The 16,116-nt window shown below is 40.8% G+C and overlaps 2 protein-coding genes and 1 long non-coding RNA gene across 10 annotated transcripts; 2 read left to right on the plus strand and 1 right to left on the minus strand.

The window, feature by feature from the left end:
• Nucleotides 1-1,262: 1,262 nt before the first annotated feature.
• On the plus strand, nucleotides 1,263-5,929 carry LOC307016679 (uncharacterized protein). Of its 8 annotated transcripts, none has more exons than XR_013801868.1 (6): nucleotides 1,263-2,059; nucleotides 2,707-2,872; nucleotides 3,028-3,369; nucleotides 3,991-4,126; nucleotides 4,337-4,573; nucleotides 5,362-5,918. XR_013801868.1 is itself a non-coding variant. In XM_079645904.1 (6 exons), the coding sequence occupies exons 4-6, from the start codon at nucleotides 4,092-4,094 to the stop codon at nucleotides 5,777-5,779; spliced, it is 507 nt and encodes a 168-aa protein (XP_079502030.1). In that variant the 5' UTR covers nucleotides 1,290-2,059; nucleotides 2,707-2,872; nucleotides 3,028-3,369; nucleotides 3,991-4,091; the 3' UTR covers nucleotides 5,780-5,907. The 8 variants fall into 8 exon arrangements, 2 of the variants coding, with proteins under 2 accessions (XP_079502029.1, XP_079502030.1); XR_013801869.1 differs by having other exon boundaries at nucleotides 4,337-4,444; nucleotides 5,362-5,917; XR_013801870.1 differs by having other exon boundaries at nucleotides 4,337-4,390; nucleotides 5,362-5,916.
• A 481-nt stretch (nucleotides 5,930-6,410) lies between these two features.
• On the minus strand, nucleotides 6,411-6,793 carry LOC307016681. The gene is made up of 2 exons (XR_013801871.1): nucleotides 6,733-6,793; nucleotides 6,411-6,690 (listed from the first exon to the last, which is right to left on the minus strand). It is a non-coding gene; the product is annotated as an uncharacterized lncRNA (long non-coding RNA).
• A 3,967-nt stretch (nucleotides 6,794-10,760) lies between these two features.
• On the plus strand, nucleotides 10,761-14,055 carry LOC307016678 (uncharacterized protein). Its single transcript, XM_079645902.1, has 5 exons — nucleotides 10,761-11,052; nucleotides 11,194-11,333; nucleotides 11,981-12,146; nucleotides 12,302-12,643; nucleotides 13,265-14,055. The coding sequence occupies exons 1-4, from the start codon at nucleotides 10,943-10,945 to the stop codon at nucleotides 12,597-12,599; spliced, it is 714 nt and encodes a 237-aa protein (XP_079502028.1). The 5' UTR covers nucleotides 10,761-10,942; the 3' UTR covers nucleotides 12,600-12,643; nucleotides 13,265-14,055.
• The last annotated feature ends 2,061 nt before the right edge of the window (nucleotides 14,056-16,116 follow it).

Consider the following 16,116-nt stretch of genomic DNA (forward strand, 5'->3'; position numbering starts at 1 on the left):
CTTTTCATTCACTTACAATCTTTGTATAAATGCAAAGTATTCCAAGGTCTGCTTCACCTTAATTGTCCCAACTGCTTGGCAACAGCTGTCTGTTCTCCAGTTGTTTAAGGTGGTAGCCTGTCGCCTGCGTTCATGTTTCAAATAAATGGGAATTGATCAGCCTCAGATGTATTAATTTATAAAAAAAAAAAAAATTGAATTCGAATGTTTCTCTTCAGTGCAATTGCAATTGCACATTGCATCATTTTTGTGTTCTTTGTTCTGTTTTAGAAAGGAAGGATTGTTTACTTTTTTCGTTGTCTACAAAACCGGAAAAACAACATAATTGTGCTTTTCCAGACACTGAAGAAAGAAAAATACCATGAATTTTCGGTATCAGGGCTGTTAGGGAAAAGATCAGGCAATATATCTTGAGAGAAAACTTATCTTTTGATCCCGTTTGAATTGTGCCACGAATTACACTTATGATGTTTGTCATCTTAAACAATCACTTCCATGTCAAAAAACTCAGTTTGTCGTAAAACTGTTGAAATATAAGACTATGAAAAATACGCAACTAGAAATAAGTGAAATGTGCCAACGTGACGGCCGTCTTGGTGTGTGGTGCGCGACGGGAGATGTAGGTCATTGACTGGTTTCAGGCAAAAAAAAAGTGTTACTTCACAGTTTTACGACACATTTAAATTTTTTTGACTTGCAAAATTATCTTTTAAATTGACAAAAATCATATGTGTAATTTGTGGTTCAATTCAAACGGGATCGAAAGATAATCTTTCTCTCTCCATTTACTTCAATACATACCTTTTCCGAAAGAAGGTCCCATGGAGCTCAACCGGAAAGGGAGGGACTTCGCCTCTCTATAAGCATGCAGCAGCAGTAGCAGCAGCCGGAAAAATGTCCACGAGAAACTTCATCTTGCGTTGCAAAAGGACAATAAATGACTGCACAAGACTTCTCCAAACAGATGATGCCGGTCATGCCGTGTTACAATCCACAGTAACGAGGTAAGGGCCAAGCCTATTGCTACTGTTAGAAATTAAAATCAATGTTTTAATGGGGAAATGTAGTTTAAACATGCCGTCAGTTTTAATGCTCTTTTATACTGAAAAACCAGAAATTCTTGTGCACAAGCAGTTAAGCTTTTATTCTGAAAATCCTTCATCTCCGGTTAGCATTTAGCATGTGGCTAATATACGATTTCCTGAAGAGGTGAATTTAGTAGCGAAATGAGAGAGTGGTGCAAACGAAGCCTACTGACTTAACACTACAACTATAGATGTCGAGATACTACCATGCTGAATATTAAATGAAGGTACAGTTTATTTGAATACATTATTTACAGACGAGAGTAGCATGTGACAACATCCGGAATGACCGGAAACCAAACGAGCCGAGAAGTATTGTTTAGAGTATTGATTACAGCGTTTAGAATGTGTTAAATGAAGAGTGATGAAAGAGAATATGAGGAGAAACTGCGTGTTAAGCATATATTGAATGTGAAAAGAACCTATCCTCTGTTTAAATGCAATAACGGACATTAGAGACGAGGCGAGCCGGCTGGCGGGGAGGAGCCAGCAGACGATATATAAACAGCACCGGAGGAGAGATCCGGGCTCTTCTCTTCCCTATCGAGGAGAGCCAGATCACAGCTGTTTGTCTGACTGAACAATATTCTGTCTGTAACACTACCGCGCCTCTTTTAATTAAAGTACCCAATTGAACTTTCACAGAGACTCCATTTAGTCTCCTATTTTAAAGCTTCTCTCCTGGTCGGGAGAATAACGTACACAGTTAACACTACTACCAACACAAAGGAATGTAGTTTGTTTTTGCATGTAACCTAAACTGAGGTTGTGTGAGATCTTTCACACTTACAAATTCTGTCTTCTCCCCTATTTCACCAAACCGTTTACTGGCAGGTTAGAAACCATGGAAAGGAGCCTCGAGTGGTCACGGGGCAGGCTAATTAACGTCCCTACAGCTGATCTTTTACTTCAGGACCTTCGGGAATATATACTTGAAGTCCGGAGATCTTGGCCTACCACACCCGCACAACAAGGTAGGTCGATGTGATAATTGTTCACTTTAGCATAGGCTTTCGTTGATAAACCAGTGCTAGTATTGTTGAGTACTAAGTGTCCAACAGGCCAATACATTTTAAAGTAATTATTTGTTTTAAATATGGGTAATACCAATATAAACACCTTTTTTAATTTGTAGTTGCCAGCTATTAATTACAACATTCTGGTGAGACGCTCTGAGTCTCGAGTTGTCCACTTAAAACTGTACTCCAAATTCCACCTTTATATCCTGCCACAGTAGAGGAGACGCTATTCCCCCTCCCCCGTCGAGGGCAGTCTGGCCATCTGTAGTACACCACGTATCATCAAACGTGTGAATGAGGACATTGAAAGGGTGCCAGAGGGGGAGTCTCTGTCTTCAGGGTTGGAAGACACAGACTGCAACTATGTATCTCTATGCCCATACACATTTATGCTTTTGTTCTTACTGTATACTACAACTATAGTGTATTGCATGTCCACTGGTTTAATGCCAAACTGCATTTCATTTTTTTTAAAAGTATCTTTAGGCTGGGCAATGACAATAAAATAGACGCATTGTGTGCGTTTCTGGCACAACGGCATAAATGCGTTGCTTTTACAACAATGACAATAAATGTAATCTAATGTTTTGCTGTTGTTGCAGGTCATTCTGGCTACCACGCCCCACTCATTTTGTTGGGTGGTCGAGGTCCCCCACAATTCAGCATTTCCAGAGAGCAAATCTCTTTTTTGAGGAGCTGTGGTTTTACAGCAACAAAGATGGCACAGATATTAAAAGTATCTCTGCGCACAGTGAGACGGCGATTGAGGTATGTAGCAATGTCTTCAACATTGGAAGTGCCATCTTGTCTCAATTTATTGTAAACATCCCAAGGAGGGGTTGTAGCCATGTTACACTATGCATGTTGTAAAGTAAATCTGAATACCGTAGGTCTCATATATTTAAAACATGTTTATTTTTCAGGCAGTTCCACATGCTGCGCTCTGGGACATACTCCACCATCTCAGATGCTACACTAGACGACCTCATCAAGGAGATAGTGGCTGGGAATAACCAGATTGGCCCTGAATCTGTCAGGGCACAGCTGCAGGCCCAGCAGATGTGGATACAGAGACGCAGAGTGCGGGACAGCATGAGGCGGATAGACCCAGAAGCAGCTTCACTGGACATGTCCTCTCAAGCTGCAGAAGACAACTCCAAAACAGTGGAGGATCTGCAGAAGCAACTGCAGGAGTTAAGAGTCCAGCGAGAGTTTTGCTAACAGAGGTTTGCTGGCTCCGACGACAACATCCGATTCTATACAAGGTAATGTTTTGGCTAAATTCTATCCAAGTTTTTGAGATGGGTTAGCTTATAAAGAATCCTGTTTACCTGCCGTGTGACCGCTGACTATATGCATGCAGTGTTGGAATAAGTACTCAACTTAACTGAAGTATAAGTACAAATACTATGGTTTTAAAATACTCCTGAACTGAACATGTAGAATCATAAATCCTGTGTTTTCATATATAAAAAGTAACTAGAAACTATGAAGGTTAACTAAATGTGGTGGAGTAAAACATATTAATACTAACAACATACTGAGAATATTTTACTACAAGTGGAAATCTTCAAAACCTTACCAAAGTAAAAGTATGTCAATATCCACTGCGTTTCCCCCAGTTGCACACGTAAGAATGAAGAGTAAACGTAGTCATTGTGTGTAAAATGTTCCCTGTATGTTTTAGATTATTATTACTGCTGCTAATGTAGTTGCTACATTTTACTGCTGTAGATTACTATACCTGCACCTAGTGCCTCCTTACTCAGTCTATTTGAATTGTAATGTATTATAGCAAACAAGAGGAAAGCATTAGCCCATGTGTTACAGTTAACACGATTGTATTTACTGTCAATTAATGACTGACATGTGTCTTTTGTGTACAGATTCCCGAGCTATAACCACCTGATGGCCTTCTGGTTTTTAATTGAGCCTTCAATTCATTAAATGGTTTGTGTTACTAGAGCGATATCAACTGCCAAGAGTAATGAAGAAGTGGTTACACACGCACGTCCATCAACGGTAGGTTATGTTTCTTTTAACACACAATCTAAACACAAACTGAAGGGAAAATGTCTCTCCGACATTTCATTGCTTTTGTGTAGGCTAAAAGGCTAAAGTACTCAATCCTTTTTGAATACATCAGAGAACTAAAACAACTTAATGTTTTTCCCATAGTGTGCTACACTCATGACATTAATATAGTAACCTTTTTTTGTTTTTATCTTCCAGAGACAGCTGCTTCAGCCAATTGACGAGTTCTTCCTTTTTCTATGCTTCCTGTCGGTGGGTTTGAAAGAGAGGGACCTTGCAAACCGCTTCAACGTACACCAGTCCTCTGTGAGCCGCATCATTGCAACATGGACAAGTTTTCTTACAACTTTATTGGGGTCACAGTGCATCTGGCTTACACCTGCAGAAGTTCAAGCTCACCTCCCAGAGGCATTCAAAGATTTCCCAGACACACAGGTGATCCTGGATTGCACAGAGCTGAGGTGTCAAACACCATCCTCACTCCTCCTCCAAAGTGAAATGTATTCTACATAGAAATCTCACTGCACCATGAAAGCCCTGGTTGGCATAGCCCCACATGGTGCAGTGACATTTGTTTCCAGTCTGTATGGTGGTTCTGTCAGCGACAAGGAGATTTTCAAACAATCTGGAATAGCTGCGTTGTTGACTGAAAACATAGCAGTGATGGTAGATAAGAGCTTCCTGATCAGCGATTGCTGCAAATGCAAGGTGTACTGCCCACCTTTTCTGTCAAAGCAGAAGCAAATGCCAGCCTATGAGGTGAGGGAGACACAGGCCATTGCCAGACTGAGGGTTCATGTAGAGCGTGTCATTAGGAGGATAAAAGAGAACAAACTTTTTGATGGTGAATCCCACATAGGTATTGTTTGTATTCTTATCGATAGTCATGAACTTTCTCTTGTGACAAAATAGACTCTCCGTTAGTAAACGTTTACTCTGTGTAAAAGTGATTTCTGTGTGTAAAAGTGAGGTAACATGTGTAGATGAATAACATCAACTTGTATTCGTCCCACACATACACACCTATAGATGTAGTTATATTTGTGTCTGTGACTTTATATTGAATGGGAAATAACTGGAAAATACCTGTGTAAGAGAGAGACTCCTGTCCCGCCTCTCCATTTTATTTTTAGTTGTGCATTGTTATTTGTGCTTTAGAAACATTCCACTTGAACTTTATTTGAATGAACTTAGTAGTAATTATTGTCCTATATTTCTTTCAGATTTCACAGCTGCCTGGGCCTAGGAGAAAGAACCTCCATCTGTGCCTGCACCAAGGTCAAGATCTACCGTTGCTCAAGGGCCTTCACCAGAGCCATCACCACCGAGGACCAAAGGACCAGCATCACTACAGCGGCCTCCATCTGTCCCTGCCACAAGATCAAGATACACCTCGGTACAAAGGCCTCCACCACAGCCATCGCGATCAACCCAGCCAGCAAAGAAGTCTCGCCTAGCAGACGTACCTCCAATCCAGCCACCAGCATCAACCCGGGACAATCCCACCTACCTCCCTCCGACACAGCCACCAGCAGGCCATGCACCATCAGCCCCACCTACACAGCAGCCAGACCCACTGTCTTGGAAGACAGACAAAGACCATGGACAAAGACCCCCTGTCTTTACATTTATAATGAATAGTTGGTTGAAAAAGTTCTGATATTGGAAATATTGAGATTTTACAGTTTCATATGTTAACATAAATAGTTGGTTGAAAAATAAAGTTGAAATGCTGAATTTGTATTTGTACACATCACATAAACCTTGGTATGGAATATGAAGTCATTATTCAGTCCTGATGTAACTTTTCTGTGGTGAAAGTAGAGGGATGGAAATATTTTACTCTAAATTATAATTTACACATTTTCATTTTAGACATGAACAACACTTTTATATAGGCTTATAGTGTAATTGATATATTTCACTACTTTTGTGAACCAAAGACTTTGGTGAACAAAATCTGAAACACCAAAAAAAATGGATGACATGAGTACATATGTGTTTCACAACAGTTTTGAAGTTTTCCAAAAATCGGATTTCTAAGCTAGGTTTCTCATAAGACAGTGCTCTAAGGTGAGTGAATTTGCATTTCTAGCAACACCAGAGACTACTGAACATTTTGACATGTAACACCATGCCATGTTATAAGAAGTACATTTAAAAGTGGATTTAAGGAGACATCTAAAAATTGAGAAAATACCTTCACTTCACACTCCAGAGGTTTAAGGAAAAGGGTAATGCCATTTTATTTAAAAAAAACAATGAAGGCAGGTTATATTGATATATTGATTGATATATTTATTATATTCAAAGGCAAATTAATACTTAGTCCCCTGAATCTGGAATAATGCACAATTTACAGCACAGCCTCACCATGTCAGGAACTTTTCATCTACAGATTGTTTTGGTCTGGCTTTACCCTTCACTGATTGGTTACAGACACTTTTAACTTATTGGCTAAGGAAATCAGAAGGAGGGGCTCATTATCATATAAAAAACCGCGCGAACATTCGCCCGTATATTGGCCCGTTTTTTCACGCGAAAAAACGGACCTCCCCGTATGTTCGCGCGTTTTTTCGCGCGAAAAAACGGACCTCCCCGTATGTTCGCGCGTTTTTTCACCCCCGTATTATGGCACTTTTGGCTTTCCATACCTGCAGAAGGAAGCCATGCATGTATGGAAAGCCAAAAGTGCCATAATACGGGGGTGAAAAAACGCGCGAACATACGGGGAGGTCCGTTTTTTCGCGCGAAAAAACGCGCGAACATACGGGGAGGTCCGTTTTTTCGCGCGAAAAAACGGGCCAATATACGTGCGAATGTTCGCGCGGTTTTTTATATGATAATGAGCCCCTCCTTCTGATTTCCTTAGCCAATAAGTTCAAAGTGTCTGTAACCAATCAGTGAAGGGTAAAGCCAGACCAAAACAATCTGTAGATGAAAAGTTCCTGACATGGTGAGGCTGTGCTGTAAATTGTGCATTATTCCAGATTCAGGGGACTAAGTATTAATTTGCCTTTGAATATAATAAATATATCAATCAATATATCAATATAACCTGCCTTCATTGTTTTTTTTTAAATAAAATGGCATTACCCTTTTCCTTAAACCTCTGGAGTGTGAAGTGAAGGTATTTTCTCAATTTTTAGATGTCTCCTTAAATCCACTTTTAAATGTACTTCTTATAACATGGCATGGTGTTACATGTCAAAATGTTCAGTAGTCTCTGGTGTTGCTAGAAATGCAAATTCACTCACCTTAGAGCACTGTCTTATGAGAAACCTAGCTTAGAAATCCGATTTTTGGAAAACTTCAAAACTGTTGTGAAACACATATGTACTCATGTCATCCATTTTTTTTGGTGTTTCAGATTTTGTTCACCAAAGTCTTTGGTTCACAAAAGTAGTGAAATATATCAATTACACTATAAGCCTATATAAAAGTGTTGTTCATGTCTAAAATGAAAATGTGTAAATTATAATTTAGAGTAAAATATTTCCATCCCTCTACTTTCACCACAGAAAAGTTACATCAGGACTGAATAATGACTTCATATTCCATACCAAGGTTTATGTGATGTGTACAAATACAAATTCAGCATTTCAACTTTATTTTTCAACCAACTATTTATGTTAACATATGAAACTGTAAAATCTCAATATTTCCAAGATCAGAACTTTTTCAACCAACTATTCATTATAAATGTAAAGACAGGGGGTCTTTGTCCATGGTCTTTGTCTGTCTTCCAAGACAGTGGGTCTGGCTGCTGTGTAGGTGGGCCTGATGGTGCATGGCCTGCTGGTGGCTGTGTCGGAGGGAGGTAGGTGGGATTGTCCCGGGTTGATGCCGGGATTGTCCCGGGTTGATGCTGGTGGCTGGATGGGAGGTACGTGTGCTAGGCGAGACTTCTTTGCTGGCTGGGTTGATCGTGATGGCTGTGGGGGAGACCTTTGTATCGAGGTGTATCTTAATCTTGTGGCAGGCCAGAGTCCTGCATCGGGTCGGGTATCCGCGGGTACCCGACGGGTGACCCGCAAAAAAGGTGATTTGCGGGTGGTATCTTTTCAAACGCTTTTTTCCGGGTTCGCTTCTGGGTAAAACAAAGATGATGCGGGTCCGGTTGCGGGTGTTGCATAATAAATATATTTAAACAATAATATTTTAGTTTAATGTTTAAATCCTCAGACCTCTCCTCCGCGGGACCGAGCATAATCATAACCTCTGCAGCGCATCTATCTGCTGCTGAGCGCACCACATTCTGAATGGCTGAGGTGAAGCTCTCTACGGAGAATACACCATTTTCAATAACTCTTCTTCAAGAGCGAAATCCAACGTCTGGGAGGCTTTTGGTGTCCTCCTAGATGGAGAAAATAAACAACATCCCAGGCTTTTTGAGCCAAATATGCAACTGCGTGTGTTAATAATTGCACGTTGTCACTGCTTATATATATGCGGGTTCGGGTCGGGTTGCGGATCTTGTGCCGGCGGGTCGGGTCGGGTTGCGGAACTAATTGGCAATATGTGCAGGTAGCGGGGCGGGTTCGGTACTGCACGTCACGGGTGCGGGGCGGGAGCGGGTCTTGAAAATCAGACCCGTGCAGGACTCTGTGGCAGGCACAGATGGAGGTGGAGGCCGCTGTAGGGATGCTGGTCCTCTGGTCCTCGGGTCCTTGGTGGTGATGGCTGTGGTGGACGCCTTTGTACCGAGGTGTATCTTAATCTTGTGGCAGGCACAGATGGAGGTGGAGGCCGCTGTAGGGATGCTGGTCCTCTGGTCATTGGTGGTGATGGCTGTGGTGGAGGTCTTTGAGCCACGGTAGATTTTGACCTGGGGGCCGGCACAGATGAAGGTTCTGGCTGCTGGATAAACGCCGCCTCTGGGCCACTAGGCCCAGGCAGCTGTGAAATCTGAAGGAAAAAAAACATACCTTTACATTTAGCAAATCAAAATAACTGTATGACGTATTTTTCTCTAATCAAAAATGGAAATAAATCCACATGCCATATTATGACTTTTATGAAGGATTAAAGCCTTCTTCATTTCCAGTATATAATACAGTGATAACACACACAACCCGGTTGACTGTACTCACTTTAACCTGGCTCTGTTGTACACTGATAGGCACAATATTAGCATAGCATTAGCGCGCTATTAGAATTTCAATAATATGAACAATTATGAACTCAGACCAGCATTTCACATATTTATACAAGCAGAATACACTTGAAATGTAAGCCAAACTACTGCACGGGAGTCATACACCTAGTAACATAGAAGAACAAAGAAGCTAGCGGACGCCATTAGCCACTGTAGTGGAGCCGAACTAGCTGACAGAATGACATTAAACTACACATAAAGAACAGTTTCAAACACACTTCTTAGATCGAAATATGACATAATCTTTGTACACACTACTAACCTGTTGAACAGGAGAAATGAATGAAGCAGAGGGAACGTTGTTGCCGTTCCAGCCAGAATGCCAAGTCTGCGGCAGACACATAATAACAACACTTACTTTACGGCATGCGCTCAGCAACACATTCCCTTTTACGGCATGCCCACTGAGGCCTTTTCGTGTCCTATACTGCCCTCTGCTGTTTGTAATGATATACAATATTTAACATAAACATGCCTTCGAGAGTATAACTTAATTTATACAAGACAATATACATTGAAAATGTGCCCACATATTTATGCGGTTATCTGAATCATATTTCTACCCCTTATATTCGAAAATATATGATTAAATATCTAAAGTATGCGCACTTCGACGCTGCGTGGGTGGACTCCAGTTATATCTTTCAAACTAAATCTATCCACTATCTGCTTGTAGACTAACGGTCAAAGGGTCTAATATCCGGGAGGGCCGGGCTCGAGTCTCGGAAAGGAAACGTTTTTTTGTGTTATCTCTTTTCATTCACTTACAATCTTTGTATAAATGCAAAGTATTCCAAGGTCTGCTTCACCTTAATTGTCCCAACTGCTTGGCAACAGCTGTCTGTTCTCCAGTTGTTTAAGGTGGTAGCCTGTCGCCTGCGTTCATGTTTCAAATAAATGGGAATTGATCAGCCTCAGATGTATTAATTTATTAAAAAAAAATTTTTTGAATTCGAATGTTTCTCTTCAGTGCAATTGCAATTGCACATTGCATCATTTTTGTGTTCTTTGTTCTGTTTTAGAAAGGAAGGATTGTTTACTTTTTTCGTTGTCTACAAAACCGGAAAAACAACATAATTGTGCTTTTCCAGACACTGAAGAAAGAAAAATACCATGAATTTTCGGTATCAGGGCTGTTAGGGAAAAGATCAGGCAATATATCTTGAGAGAAAACTTATCTTTTGATCCCGTTTGAATTGTGCCACGAATTACACTTATGATGTTTGTCATCTTAAACAATCACTTCCATGTCAAAAAACTCAGTTTGTCGTAAAACTGTTGAAATATAAGACTATGAAAAATACGCAACTAGAAAGAAGTGAAATGTGCCAACGTGACGGCCGTCTTGGTGTGTGGTGCGCGACGGGAGATGTAGGTCATTGACTGGTTTCAGGCAAAAAAAAAGTGTTACTTCACAGTTTTACGACACATTTCAATTTTTTTGACTAGCAAAATTATCTTTTAAATTGACAAAAATCATATGTGTAATTTGTGGTTCAATTCAAACGGGATCGAAAGATAATCTTTCTCTCTCCATTGACTTCAATACATACCTTTTCCGAAATAAGGTCCCATGGAGCTCAACCGGAAAGGGAGGGACTTCGCCTCTCTATAAGCATGCAGCAGCAGTAGCAGCAGCCGGAAAAATGTCCACGAGAAACTTCATCTTGCGTTGCAAAAGGACAATAAATGACTGCACAAGACTTCTCCAAACAGATGATGCCGGTCATGCCGTGTTACAATCCACAGTAACGAGGTAAGGGCCAAGCCTATCGCTACTACCAACACAAAGGAATGTAGTTTGTTTTTGCATGTAACGTAAACTGAGGTTGTGTGAGATCTTTCACACTTACAAATTCTGTCTTCTCCCCTATTTCACCAAACCGTTTACTGGCAGGTTAGAAACCATGGAAAGGAGCCTCGAGTGGTCACGGGGCAGGCTAATTAACGTCCCTACAGCTGATCTTTTACTTCAGGACCTTCGGGAATATATACTTGAAGTCCGGAGATCTTGGCCTACCACACCCGCACAACAAGGTAGGTCGATGTGATAATTGTTCACTTTAGCATAGGCTTTCGTTGATAAACCAGTGCTAGTATTGTTGAGTACTAAGTGTCCAACAGGCCAATACATTTTAAAGTAATTATTTGTTTTAAATATGGGTAATACCAATATAAACACCTTTTTTAATCTGTAGTTGCCAGCTATTAATTACAACATTCTGGTGAGACGCTCTGAGTCTCGAGTTGTCCACTTAAAACTGTACTCCAAATTCCACCTTTATATCCTGCCACAGTAGAGGAGACGCTATTCCCCCTCCCCCGTCGAGGGCAGTCTGGCCATCTGTAGTACACCACGTATCATCAAACGTGTGAATGAGGACATTGAAAGGGTGCCAGAGGGGGAGTCTCTGTCTTCAGGGTTGGAAGACACAGACTGCAACTATGTATCTCTATGCCCATACACATTTATGCTTTTGTTCTTACTGTATACTACAACTATAGTGTATTGCATGTCCACTGGTTTAATGCCAAACTGCATTTCATTTTTTTTTAAAGTATCTTTAGGCTGGGCAATGACAATAAAATAGACGCATTGTGTGCGTTTCTGGCACAACGGCATAAATGCGTTGCTTTTACAACAATGACAATAAATGTAATCTAATGTTTTGCTGTTGTTGCAGGTCATTCTGGCTACCACGCCCCACTCATTTTGTTGGGTGGTCGAGGTCCCCCACAATTCAGCATTTCCAGAGAGCAACTCTCTTTTTTGAGGAGCTGTGGTTTTACAGCAACAAAGATGGCACAGATATTAAAAGTATCTCTGCGCACAGTGAGACGGCGATTGAGGTATGTAGCAATGTCTTCAACATTGGAAGTGCCATCTTGTCTCAATTTATTGTAAACATCCCAAGGAGGGGTTGTAGCCATGTTACACTATGCATGTTGTAAAGTAAATCTGAATACCGTAGGTCTCATATATTTAAAACATGTTTATTTTTCAGGCAGTTCCACATGCTGCGCTCTGGGACATACTCCACCATCTCAGATGCTACACTAGACGACCTCATCAAGGAGATAGTGGCTGGGAATAACCAGATTGGCCCTGAATCTGTCAGGGCACAGCTGCAGGCCCAGCAGATGTGGATACAGAGACGCAGAGTGCGGGACAGCATGAGGCGGATAGACCCAGAAGCAGCTTCACTGGACATGTCCTCTCAAGCTGCAGAAGACAACTCCAAAACAGTGGAGGATCTGCAGAAGCAACTGCAGGAGTTAAGAGTCCAGCGAGAGTTTTGCTAACAGAGGTTTGCTGGCTCCGACGACAATATCCGATTCTATACAAGGTAATGTTTTGGCAAAATTCTATCCAAGTTTTTGAGATGGGTTAGCTTATAAAGAATCCTGTTTACCTGCCGTGTGACCGCTGACTATATGCATGCAGTGTTGGAATAAGTACTCAACTTAACTGAAGTATAAGTACAAATACTATGGTTTTAAAATACTCCTGAACTGAACATGTAGAATCATAAATCCTGTGTTTTCATATATAAAAAGTAACTAGAAACTATGAAGGTTAACTAAATGTGGTGGAGTAAAACATATTAATACTAACAACATACTGATAATATTTTACTACAAGTGGAAATCTTCAAAACCTTACCAAAGTAAAAGTATGTCAATATCCACTGCGTTTCCCCCAGTTGCACACGTAAGAATGAAGAGTAAACGTAGTCATTGTGTGTAAAATGTTCCCTGTATGTTTTAGATTATTATTACTGCTGCTAATGTAGTTGCTACATTTTACTGCTGTAGATTACTATACCTGCACCTAGTGCCTTCTTACTCAGTCTATTTGAATTGTAATGTATTATAGCAAACAAGAGGAAAGCATTAGCCCATGTGTTACAGTTAACACGATTGTATTTACTGTCAATTAATGACTGACATGTGTCTTTTGTGTACAGATTCCCGAGCTATAACCACCTGATGGCCTTCTGGTTTTTAATTGAGCCTTCAATTCATTAAATGGTTTGTGTTACTAGAGCGATATCAACTGCCAAGAGTAATGAAGAAGTGGTTACACACGCACGTCCATCAACGGTAGGTTACGTTTCTTTTAACACACAATCTAAACACAAACTGAAGGGAAAATGTCTCTCCGACATTTCATTGCTTTTGTGTAGGCTAAAAGGCTAAAGTACTCAATCCTTTTTGAATACATCAGAGAACTAAAACAACTTAATGTTTTTCCCATAGTGTGCTACACTCATGACATTAATATAGTAACCTTTTTTTGTTTTTATCTTCCAGAGACAGCTGCTTCAGCCAATTGACGAGTTCTTCCTTTGTCTATGCTTCCTGTCGGTGGGTTTGAAAGAGAGGGACCTTGCAAACCGCTTCAACGTACACCAGTCCACTGTGAGCCGCATCATTGCAACATGGACAAGTTTTCTTACAACTTTATTGGGGTCACAGTGCATCTGGCTTACACCTGCAGAAGTTCAAGCCCACCTCCCAGAGGCATTCAAAGATTTCCCAGACACACAGGTGATCCTGGATTGCACAGAGCTGAGGTGTCAAACACCATCCTCACTCCTCCTCCAAAGTGAAATGTATTCTACATAGAAATCTCACTGCACCATGAAAGCCCTGGTTGGCATAGCCCCACATGGTGCAGTGACATTTGTTTCCAGTCTGTATGGTGGTTCTGTCAGCGACAAGGAGATTTTCAAACAATCTGGAATAGCTGCGTTGTTGACTGAAAACATAGCAGTGATGGTAGATAAGAGCTTCCTGATCAGCGATTGCTGCAAATGCAAGGTGTACTGCCCACCTTTTCTGTCAAAGCAGAAGCAAATGCCAGCCTATGAGGTGAGGGAGACACAGGCCATTGCCAGACTGAGGGTTCATGTAGAGCGTGTCATTAGGAGGATAAAAGAGAACAAACTTTTTGATGGTGAATCCCACATAGGTATTGTTTGTATTCTTATCGATAGTCATGAACTTTCTCTTGTGACAAAATAGACTCTCCGTTAGTAAACGTTTACTCTGTGTAAAAGTGATTTCTGTGTGTAAAAGTGAGGTAACATGTGTAGATGAATAACATCAACTTGTATTCATCCCACACATACACACCTATAGATGTAGTTATATTTGTGTCTGTGACTTTATATTGAATGGGAAATAACTGGAAAATACCTGTGTAAGAGAGAGACTCCTGTCCCGCCTCTCCATTTTATTTTTAGTTGTGCATTGTTATTTGTGCTTTAGAAACATTCCACTTGAACTTTATTTGAATGAACTTAGTAGTAATTATTGTCCTATATTTCTTTCAGATTTCACAGCTGCCTGGGCCTAGGAGAAAGAACCTCCATCTGTGCCTGCACCAAGGTCAAGATCTACCGTTGCTCAAGGGCCTTCACCAGAGCCATCACCACCGAGGACCAAAGGACCAGCATCACTACAGCGGCCTCCATCTGTTCCTGCCACAAGATCAAGATACACCTCGGTACAAAGGCCTCCACCACAGCCATCGCGATCAACCCAGCCAGCAAAGAAGTCTCGCCTAGCAGACGTACCTCCAATCCAGCCACCAGCATCAACCCGGGACAATCCCACCTACCTCCCTCCGACACAGCCACCAGCAGGCCATGCACCATCAGCCCCACCTACACAGCAGCCAGACCCACTGTCTTGGAAGACAGACAAAGACCATGGACAAAGACCCCCTGTCTTTACATTTATAATGAATAGTTGGTTGAAAAAGTTCTGATATAGGAAATATTGAGATTTTACAGTTTCATATGTTAACATAAATAGTTGGTTGAAAAATAAAGTTGAAATGCTGAATTTGTATTTGTACACATCACATAAACCTTGGTATGGAATATGAAGTCATTATTCAGTCCTGATGTAACTTTTCTGTGGTGAAAGTAGAGGGATGGAAATATTTTACTCTAAATTATAATTTACACATTTTCATTTTAGACATGAACAACACTTTTATATAGGCTTATAGTGTAATTGATATATTTCACTACTTTTGTGAACCAAAGACTTTGGTGAACAAAATCTGAAACACCAAAAAAAATGGATGACATGAGTACATATGTGTTTCACAACAGTTTTGAAGTTTTCCAAAAATCGGATTTCTAAGCTAGGTTTCTCATAAGACAGTGCTCTAAGGTGAGTGAATTTGCATTTCTAGCAACACCAGAGACTACTGAACATTTTGACATGTAACACCATGCCATGTTATAAGAAGTACATTTAAAAGTGGATTTAAGGAGACATCTAAAAATTGAGAAAATACCTTCACTTCACACTCCAGAGGTTTAAGGAAAAGGGTAATGCCATTTTATTTAAAAAAAAACAATGAAGGCAGGTTATATTGATATATTGATTGATATATTTATTATATTCAAAGGCAAATTAATACTTAGTCCCCTGAATCTGGAATAATGCACAATTTACAGCACAGCCTCACCATGTCAGGAACTTTTCATCTACAGATTGTTTTGGTCTGGCTTTACCCTTCACTGATTGGTTACAGACACTTTGAACTTATTGGCTAAGGAAATCAGAAGGAGGGGCTCATTATCATATAAAAAACCGCGCGAACATTCGCACGTATATTGGCCCGTTTTTTCGCGCGAAAAAACGGACCTCCCCGTATGTTCGCGCGTTTTTTCACCCCCGTATTATGGCACTTTTGGCTTTCGATATGCATGCAACGCAGCCCCGCTCTCTTTATCTCCAGGTGACTTTCTGCCGCTTTCCTCCGTGGTGCAGTGCTGATCGTTTCACCACAGAGGAA

Source organism: Notothenia rossii (genome assembly GCF_949606895.1).
Source record: "Notothenia rossii genome assembly, chromosome: 8".
Taxonomy (NCBI): Eukaryota; Metazoa; Chordata; class Actinopteri; order Perciformes; family Nototheniidae; genus Notothenia; species Notothenia rossii.